Source organism: Wolffia australiana, chromosome 13 (genome assembly GCF_029677425.1).
Source record: "Wolffia australiana isolate 7733 chromosome 13, ASM2967742v1".
In the NCBI taxonomy this organism is placed as follows: domain Eukaryota; kingdom Viridiplantae; phylum Streptophyta; class Magnoliopsida; order Alismatales; family Araceae; genus Wolffia; species Wolffia australiana.
In genome coordinates, this window is record NC_135847.1 from 10,102,939 (window position 1) to 10,113,542 (window position 10,604).

At 41.3% G+C, this 10,604-nt stretch overlaps 1 protein-coding gene across 1 annotated transcript; it reads left to right on the forward strand.

Annotated features, from left to right (window-relative positions):
• The first annotated feature begins 5,641 nt into the window (after window positions 1–5,641).
• Window positions 5,642–7,307, forward strand: LOC144711101 (alpha carbonic anhydrase 1, chloroplastic-like). Its single transcript, XM_078585026.1, has 6 exons — window positions 5,642–5,796; window positions 5,976–6,184; window positions 6,271–6,377; window positions 6,551–6,653; window positions 6,737–6,919; window positions 7,078–7,307. The coding sequence occupies exons 1-6, from the start codon at window positions 5,724–5,726 to the stop codon at window positions 7,204–7,206; spliced, it is 804 nt and encodes a 267-aa protein (XP_078441152.1). The 5' UTR covers window positions 5,642–5,723; the 3' UTR covers window positions 7,207–7,307.
• The last annotated feature ends 3,297 nt before the right edge of the window (window positions 7,308–10,604 follow it).

Genomic DNA, 10,604 nt, shown 5'->3' on the forward strand with positions numbered 1-10,604 from the left:
CACCCGGAACGTTATAACGGTCAGGATTAACTTAGTTAGCCGTTATAAGAGATGGGTACACTGCACCGATCGACGGTCGTTATAATGACTAGGATTAAACAAGAATTCAAATATAAATCCGTTGTAGTTCGTTACAACGGATCTATACGTTACCTTACTTACTATATTTAGTAAACATACGCATTATAAATACACACCAATGTTAATGATAATGCTTGCGGGATATACAACGATTTTAACCATACTTCTGAGCCTTCTCTTCTTCCTCCTTCTCTCTTCTTTCTCCTTTCCTTCGCCTTCTATCTCTTGAGCAACGGCCAAGAGACAGCAGAAGTTTCAACACCACCATCCTAGAGAGAGAGAGAGATAAAACGAGTGGTGAAGGGCAACATTTAGAAGTAATAAAGTACTAAATTTATAAGGATAAACTTTTCAAGGTTTCTTCGCCCTTTTAAAAATTCTTACAAATCGTCGCCGATGACATCCGTGACGTTCGTCTCACCACATCACCCGTATGAGGACCTCCGTCACCATCACGTCCCTGTCACGGATATTTCATCACAGTCACCGTCACCGTCACGGGCTACCAATTTTGTCACGGTATAGAAGACGGTAGCAATAAACACTTTTAATGAATCCCGCAACATTATCTTGTAACACTCTTTAATATTTATGGAGTAATATAGTAGTAGTTTGTAATGGCTTATTGTCACACTATGTATATAGGCATTGTACTCGTAGCCATTATCCCGCCATATCTAGATTAATAATCCTAAATACCAGTTTTGTCCTACCTATATTTGATCCTATCCCTTCTTTCTCATTTTCTACAGAATCTTAGCTATCTACTCCCATATCGACTAAAGGATAATAGTAATATTCTCTACTCTATAGTTATTTAAACTCTATTGATCAATGTCTAGTTTCTCGTGTCCTGTGCTGCGAGTAAACCTCCTCAATAGTGCCCATTACACGTTGGCAGAAATAGGCAAATGCTTTGACATACCAAAGACTTTATTTGAGCACACGTTGCAATATTTTGCGAGACGATTGATGTCATGTCGTGGACTTTATTGTTTCACCGACTTGTAAGATAAGGCTTTGATTACATATTGATTTGAATGCTTGAGGCTGGTCTAACTATAATGGCTCGGAGGAAGTATCGTCAACTCTACTGCTGTCGATTTCTACTCTAAACGTCATCACATGCGTCTGGGCGATGCCAAAATAGAAGTGGTTGATCAAAATTGAGGTTGTGGTTCCCTACAAAATCTTGACCACAGATGAATGAAACACCTAGGTGCGTCATTTTCGTTGATTTTTCTCGTTCAGTCGAAACGCTTCCGGATGCATTGTACCACTTCGCGTTGGACTTTCGTCCTCTCCGATTGAAATAGGAAACGGATAGAAATTGGCGAGACGGGAATGGGGAATCGATCTACGATGACGCGAGGAATCTTTCTTCTTTTCAGTCTGCCTTGGGATTTGTGCTAATTTCGTGCATTATTTTATTAACTGCCTCCATGATATTATGTTGAAAACAGAAAAAAAAAAATATGTATATATATAGATATATATCTCCATCTATCTATCTAGTGCTATAATGGCGCGTTGAAAGAATTTACGTTTCAGTCGGTACGAAAATTTTGAGAGTTTTCCCTCATTGACCGCTTCTTTGTCCTCTCTCTCTCTCTCTCTCACACACACACACACACATACTCACTCTCTCTCTCTATCTCTCTATCTCTCTATCTCTCTCACTCACTATCTCTCTCTATCTCTCTCTATCTCTCTCCATCTAGCTCTCTCTAACTCTATCTCTCTCGCTCGAGATATGTGTATATATATATATATCTATCTCTCTAACTCCCTCTCTACTTATATGTATATATATATATATATATCTATTTAACTATTTATATATCTCTCTCTATCTATCTGTATATATATATCTATCTATTTATATCTCTCTCTCTCTCTATCTCGAGAGAGAGAGATATGTATATATATATATATATCTCCATCTAACTATCTATCTCTCTCTATCTATATGGATACAAATATATCTACCTATTTTTTCTATTTATCTCTCTCTGTGTCTCTCGATATGTATATATTTCTCTATCTATCTATTTATCTCTCTCTCGATCGATAGTAGTATATATATATTTATCTATCTATCTCTCTATCTCGCACGATATTTATACATATATCCATCTATCTATCTCTCTATTTATCTATCTCTCTATGTCCCTCTCTTTCTCTCTATGTCACTATCTCTCTCTAACTCTCTCTCTCTCTCAGCCTCTTTGTGGGTGTGTTATGCGTCAGTCTCTCTCGTATGTACCCTTGTTTCTGTGTACCTGCCGTTTCATTGTAAAAGCAGAAAAAATGATAAGCGTTGCGCAGCAATGCACATAATCACAAAGATTCTATCAAGCCTCCAGCCCTCTATTTTGGTGAACGCTGCCTGTTGCTACCATTATCTGGCGCACACAAATGATGATGGAAGCCAGAGCCAGTGAAAAAAATGTTTTGTGATAGATTCAGACTCGTATGGCTTGCTTTTCACCTACAGCCGGTGCTAAGGCTCAAACTTTCACGTCGCTGACGTCTTTATCGACATTGTGCCAGACTGCTCCTTGAGTAAATTACGCAACAAATTCGACAACGATAAAACAGAACGTCCCGGAACCTTCGCTGTGTAAAGGAGACAAAGGGAAATCAGCAGTAATATTCCAGCGGTGCCTCCGCGTTCTGAGTCTCCCTCCTCTATACGACCTCTTTAGCAAGCCCAATGGTTGTTCCAACCATGGTCTTGAGAAGTGTAAAGGAGACAAAGGAAATCAAGAATTAGGAAACTGTTGAAACAGGAAACGGCAATGAAAGGGTCAGTTGCTATAACTGAATCCAAACAATCTGCTATAAAAACCTTGTAATGCTCTTGTTTCAGTTAGGCTTTTCTTTCTATTGTGTCTCCCAGGGCGGTGGCTCCGCCCGTCGCCCTGTCCATTCTCTAATCCCAATCTACCTTCTGTTCGGTGATTCAGCCTGAATGGCTCGATGGTGAAGATCGTGAGATGCCCCTTCTCTCTTCTTCTTCTCTTTTCTTCTCTACTTCTATCTTCGTGGTTACGGGGCATCTCACGTTTCTTAACACGCTGGTGAAGCATGAATGAAGGAATAGGTTAGATACAGAAGGCCCGACCTACAACGGACACCTGTAACCTTTAATAATAGCGAAGTCAGAGGAATAGGGGGTATCAACTATTTGTGTCTCAAAATTGACTCGGGCGTGACCAAACGAAATCTTAAATGTACTTCTTCTCCGCCTTAAGTTCTGGGCTGTGGTCTTGCAGAGATGGGTTAACGTGCCGGGAATAGGCGTGTTGAATTTTTTAGCAGTTTTCCTAATCGCTTCGCCGTGCGCTGACGACAATGCGGGATGATATCAACACAGAAGAAAAATAACCCTCTTTCGGCGTTCTGACGAGGAAGCAAAGATTACCCTTAACCCCGCCAATTTAATGTGTATCCCACCGTGGTTCCGTTTCGGTCGAAGCTATCAAGTCCTTGTTGTTCTCTTGTAATCTTAACAGCGATTAGATTTCATCATCGATAAGGATATAATTCATTTTACAGGATTTTTCAGGTACCATGCGTGATCGAATAATTCACATTGACTTGAATGTGTATCGGTTCAACTTTTCATCCTGTATATGCTGGGAGATGAAATTCAAGACTTATTTTTTAACCATTGATTTACATACACAATCAAAGTATCTGTCAATAGGCGATCCAACCTGGCCTCTGATAGTCTCCGACTTTTCGTCAGCGCACACGCAAGCAATGATGGACACACTTTAGGAGTTTCGTATCCTAAAACGCTGGACGCAAGGACAGCCCCCCTTGCTCGCTGTCAAAGCCTACGGATTTAAGTACATTTCACAAAAAACTTGAAACGTACGTATCTTCATGTAAGTGAACGAATGAACCACCTTAAGCAGACAGTGGATACTTTCTTTATTTGCTTGACTTCTCCCGGATGACAGGTGTTCGTGACGGGCTACGGACCGAAATATTTAAATTTTTCACCCTTCCCGCGAACCGCCCATATCTTTCTGTTCCATCCGTATTTACTTGGTTCGTATTCTTACCGAACAGCGATAGCTGAAGGGGTGTCCATGACGATTTATGAACCTGAGAATTACCGGATGGAGACATCCGTGCCCCCGTTTCGAGCCAAATGAGCCGCGTAATCGGTTTCCGGCCCAATATCTTTCTATTATCTAGCTCTCTATCTTCCACCACCAAATGAGTAAGCCAGAGGGCCACACTGACGCATAAGAGTACACCAAATTAGAGGCCTAGATTCTATGTAGAATCTTGCCTATCAAAGTGTCAATTATATTTTTTCTCCGCCTGGCCTGTAAGGTCGTCATTTTCTCTCTCCCGTGCATGCTAAGAGGTTAGAGTTAAAGGACAAAGTTACAATAATGGAAATTTCCAAGTTATTATCCCCTCTTCAAGCCCGTTATTCATGCAACGGCTTAAAAGTTCTGTCATCTGAGTCGTAGAACTATAGGCTTAAGAACAAACCAATTTAAGAACATTTAAGTTACTTTCGAACTTCTCAGAGTTTTACCCACACAGCTCCCTGTACGAGTTCGTTTGAATCCAACCGTACTTGCACAGATGTGATTTTATTGGTTGGGTACAGATGTTTGCGACCGGCTACGTGCTGAATCTATATATGATATTCTTTCTTGATGGTTCACCATCGAAGCCCTTACGTCTTCAGATTTCATGTTTATCTATTCGCGTGCAGATTACATGCAATAAGGATGCTAGCTCTTGTCCTCTAATGCTTCTTTCCACCACATTTTGTGCGAGCCCGAGGGAGATAATGGTGGGAGGCGTTACAAGATAGAGACAAACACAGATAAAAACTGTAAAACAATAACGAAAAAAGCAAGAACGGGAGACAGGTAATGACAGAAAGATAATGCATGGAGAAACCGAACAACCTGACGCTATTTAATGTTCATATATACATGAATTGAAATTTGCATTTACTGGAAATATTTTCTTTTACCATTCCATATCTATTTTGTTTCTTCGTAAAATCACCTAGAACGCACGCGAAAATATTTTTCATTGCACGACAGCTCACAGAGGAGCCGGCGAACTCTCTCAGTATATTAAATGATCGGCTACCAACTTGTAGGATAAGGGTCGCGACTATGGACGGATCATGGTGCACCACTGACGCAATACCGCCCAACCCCTGAGATACGACGAGACAGATTTTTAAAGACTTAAATACCCATATTTGAGGCTACGATTCCCACAAAATCTGCGCCACATACGATTTAAATACTCGAGCTGCGTCATGTTCTTTGCTTATCTCGTTCAGTGGAAATGCTACCCGATCCATTGTACCACTTGGCGCATCATTATCGTCCGCTCCTGTGGAAGAGAGAACGGGGAGAGAGACAAGTAGAGGCTGGACATGCGTTGACAAAAGTAGAGGCTGTCATTTAGTGGTCGAAATACGAGACCCAGATGCGATCCACCTCTTAGTTCTCAAGATGGCGAGTCTTTTTCCGTTCTCTTAGTTCTCTATATAAGCTTACATGGGAGGTGCAAAGTCGATCCAACCTTTGTCCATCTCCTCTGATCAACCTCCAGAGTTTCAAAGTAAATAGGCCATTTTTGCACCGATGGCCACTTTGACTTATATCTGCGTGCTGCTAGTACTGTGCTTATGTGTCGGACAACTCATGGCGCAGGAGGGTATAAAGACATACTCTCTCTCTCTCTCCTGTCTATTTCCCCTCTATTGTTTGATCGATTTCAACATCTCTCTCTGTCTTCACATCCCTCTCTCTGTATAGAATATCCGTGTCTCACTCTGGGTTTCTCTTTAAAATACCACGACGCTATCTCATCCAACATCAAATTACTTTCTACAGGGCGTGCAAGGTTTGCATACGACGGAATCATAAACCCGGAGAAATGGGCTGATCTTAGCCCCCAATACGCCCTCTGCGCCAGGGGGACTCGCCAGTCACCCATCGACATCGCCCGCCATGCCGCCGTGGCCGACCCAGATATGAAGCCCCTCGGCAGCTTGTACAACCCTGGCAGCGCGACTCTCATCGACAATGGCTTCAACGTCATGGTGAGAACCGGAATCCTGGCTGTTCTGATAAAACTTTCCAGTCTCTAGTAGCTACAGTTCTGAGAGAGAAAATACGTCAATCGCAGCTCAAATACGGAGAAGAAGTCGGTGTCATCGTCATCGACGGGAAGAATTACAAGCTTCAGCAGCTTCACTGGCATTCACCTTCGGAACATACCATCGATGGCGTCCGGTATGCCCCTAATCGCTTTTATTACATTCTTTCTTCGTTATCGTCCCTCTCTTTTTTTCTTCCTGCCTTTCATTTTCTAAGGCTTCGTTACCATCATCAACTTTTTTCTTCCCTTTGGTACTTATAATTTTGATCTTCACGACCGCGTCCTAATCTGTTTTATTTTGTTCCAGTTACCCCGTAGAGTTGCACCTGGTTCATGTAAGTGAGGACGGTAACATCAGCGTGGTGGCTGTTTTGTACAAGTACGGTCACGCTGATCCCTTTCTCTCGCAGGTATGAACGCCTCTGACTCACCTTGGTTAATGTTACAACCCGCGATTCTTTCGTCTAACATCTTGGTCTTTCAACCGGTGCAGTTGGAGGAGAAAATGACGTCTTTATTGAAGGCCGTCAAAAACGGGAATCACCACGCGAACGTGACCGCGGGTCTTGTGAGTGCAAGAGCCCTCACACACCACACAAACAAGTACTATCGCTACGTTGGCTCCCTAACAACACCACCTTGTACGGAAGGCGTAACTTGGAACATTTTGGGCAAGGTGAGAAACAGTCTTCTCCCTTCAGGAATAAATAAATTTTGACTGCCCATTTGTTTTATTTTCCTTATTATATTTTTCCCCATTTTTTATTTACCCTCAAGTCATTGAGTGTTATTTTACTTTTGCCAACTTAATTCTATGTCTTCTTTTGATGCCAGGTAAAGCAAATAAGTCCAGAGCAAGCGAACTCTCTAACCTCTCTTTTAGAGGATGATTGTCGCCATAACGCGAGGCCAGTCCAGCCTCTCCACGGTCGTCGAGTGCTCCTGTGCCACAAAGAGGTCTAAACATCTGGCTAGAAAGCAAGAAAGACGTAACAAAATGTGCGTCGGCTGTTCATGCCTTTGTATTCTAGCTGAAAGATAGTGAAGGAAAGGATCTTCAAAGATTTAAAGCCTCCCCGTACACTTCAACAAATGTGAAACTCCGTGCCAACAATCATACTCCGTTTCCACCTCTGAATCTCTCCGCAAAATACATATATGAACACAAGGCATAAATTAGTCAGAGCGTAGGTGGGTTAGTCATGCTTTACTACTACACCTCGCTCGTTCGCACTCTCGCTTTCTGTGCTTGTTCATTTACTACGAGCGATAAAAAAAAGGAAGAGAGATAGACCAAACTTTAGACAGGGAGAGAACGACTAGAAAAAGGATAATTCAAAGGGAGACAAAAAGTAAGAGAGAGAGAGGGAAATTGGATGCAAGAGAGATAGTGATCAAACGATAGAATGCGCTTATAAATTAATTAAACCATTCAACACCCTTTTAAAGAGTTCAGAATCAAAAATATATCTGAATTATAATTATCTATTATGTCAACTATTTTAAACGTTCATTGGACTAAATAAGGTAAAGATTCATGGGGCAGGGACATTATTTACAAGAACTCCTATCATTGAGGTTTAGCTCTAGAACCATCAAGTTTGCACTATCCTGGCCTCACCTACATTTATAGATGAACCAAATGAGACTACCAATCTTTGTGTTTGTCCAGGGGAAAAGCCATTTAACTTAGGTCCATCTATGGAAGGCCCCAATAGTAAACCACCTAGTGATGGAAATATGTGTAGCCGGCAAGCCAATCACACATTTCATATCTCATTACATGCTTATTAATTTAACATATTCATTATAGTGTATGTATGATGCTTATTATGAAGTCCATGAATACATGATCGGACTTAGTAAATTATGAGTCGATCATAAAATATATATCACTCGTATGATGGGTACGGTTATTCTCGTATCTATTAGTGTGGATACACTGCGGATAGTTAATGGGTGATCTTAGTCAAAAGAGTTCGTTGAATTGGTCCATACGAATGTTCTAATGGTATTATACCAAACTGCCAATCAGCCTGATTCACATCGAGGTTGTGTGAGTGGTCCTTAGATCTGGAACACCAAAGACTTCTTGTGGACAAATAGTTGTTCTTGGACTATGACGAATGATTTATTCTTCAGGCTAGGATCATCCACCCTCAATATAAGAGGTGACAACCCAAGGAATATGATGTAATAAAGTCCTTGTCCAATGTAGTCCTTGTCCAATAATTTCCGAAGGCATTAGTATTAACTCGGATGACAAATTAGGGTTTCTGAGTTGACCATACCCTAAGTCGTCCTAGGAGCGTCAAGTAGATGAGAGAATTTATGCACACAAGAACCAATGACTAACAGGATTCACGTCTAAGTCAGTACTCACTCTGTTGTATCTTCTAGACCACGAGGTATAGCTTGGCACCCCATGCGCTCTTGAAGATATAAGTGGATGCGAGAATTTACGCACACAGTAATTGATGACTAACTCGTTCCACGATTAAGTCAATAGTCACTCCTTTGTATCTTCTAGAGCACGAGGTACAGCTTGGCACCCCACGTGTTGGAGACTCAACCTGTTGATTGGGTTAAATCAATCTCACATTAATGAAACTATATGATGATATTGTTAATTAATATGAAAGGCCAGTAAAAGTTATTGGGCCACTACAGTTGTTAAGACTAATACATGGGCCTTTAGAGTTACACGCAAATATTCTTTGGACCTGGGAAAATATACTTATATTTGGGGGCTTTATGAAAAATACACAATTACTATAAAAAGGAAAGGCCCTGAATGACATTCACCTAGGCCAGACTTGTTTAGGGGCCTTCCCCTCCTCCCTTCTCCCCACACTTCCTCTCCACTCCAAGTGCGATTAGGACTGCGGAATGATGGCGGTGGAGTGTGAATGAAGTCTATATGGGTGAAGGAGGAGACTTGACGTGTTGGCAATCGCATGAATACATCTAGAGGATTCACAATTTAGCAACTCGACTCATCTCGCTCCAAAATATAATAAATCACACATGCGAACCGTGCAAAGGTTGCTTGTTTCGTGATTTTAGCGCGGACGTTTGATTTGTTTTAAGTCTTCCATGGCTGATCATTTTTTAATTTTTCATACATATTTATACCTATGTATTTCAACACCTAACACCATGTAGAAAAATTTGAAGGAAATCCCAACATGGTATACTAGAGTGTGGAATATACCAACCCATGATAGATCAAAACGATTGCATATTGAGATAGACAACAGACATTCGTCCATCACCGGCATGAAGTCAAAATATTAAGCTCCTGGTGCTGATAGTAGGCTTGTCGTGTGATGTAGTGAAGGAGCTCCACCATAAAAAAATAAAACAATGAAGTATCCACCAAGGAATAATCCAAAAGGATAATAAACAAAAAAATAATAACATTTGTCAACTATTTGTAGATTAGGGTTTATGATGGTAAAATCCCTTTAAATACTCATGAAATTGGCCCAAAATAGCACCTTCCTTACAAAATACGAGAGAGAGGGTGAGACGCTTAGGTTTTCGCACACTATCACTTTTGGAGGGAGAAAAAAGTCAAGCCTCCCTCTCTCCTGCATTCTCTTAGTGGGGGGGTGACACATCTCCAACAAACTCCACCTTGGGAGACACCCTAGTCTCTCTAGGTGTTTTGTCGCTTCACATCATTGCAGACGCCATACATCCATCAAGCTACCTGAAATGTGCACCAAGTGTGCATAGTGTTTTAGCTCATCTTCGTGACAACCTTTGTCAACATATAGACAACATTCTCCTTAGTGTAGACCGTATGAATGATAATCTGTTCAAAATTCACTAGCCCACATATCATGTGATACGACACGTCAAAGTGCCTCGACCATGCATGGTATATATAACTCTTTGCCAACCAAATAGCACTCTGAATCTCGCATAACAAAGAAACTCCACCCTGAGAAATATTAAAAGCTTTAGTTGCCATCATGTACTCCACCTTCAGCGTAAACTTTGCATCAATCTGCACCCCCTCTCTTTGTGGGGATTGATAAGTCAAGCCCCCTCCTTCGGCGCAATCCCACAAGGGGGGAGGGGAGAGGGGCTGAGTCATCCCCAACAAAAACGCATTGGATATGTGCTTGAAAAGGCTTTTGAATGCTCTCTCGAGTAGGAAAAGAGTCTATATGACTATCAACATGTGCTCTAGCTTGATTTCATAAGTTTCCAAGAGACCAAAATACCAGCATGTGCATTTTTTGTCAAGTAAATGTCATTATAACAACATTTAAAACAATGTACACCCTGTGGCAAAGAGTAAGCCTGATTCATCACATGATGCGAGAATATCTAACTGTGAATTTTTTGGA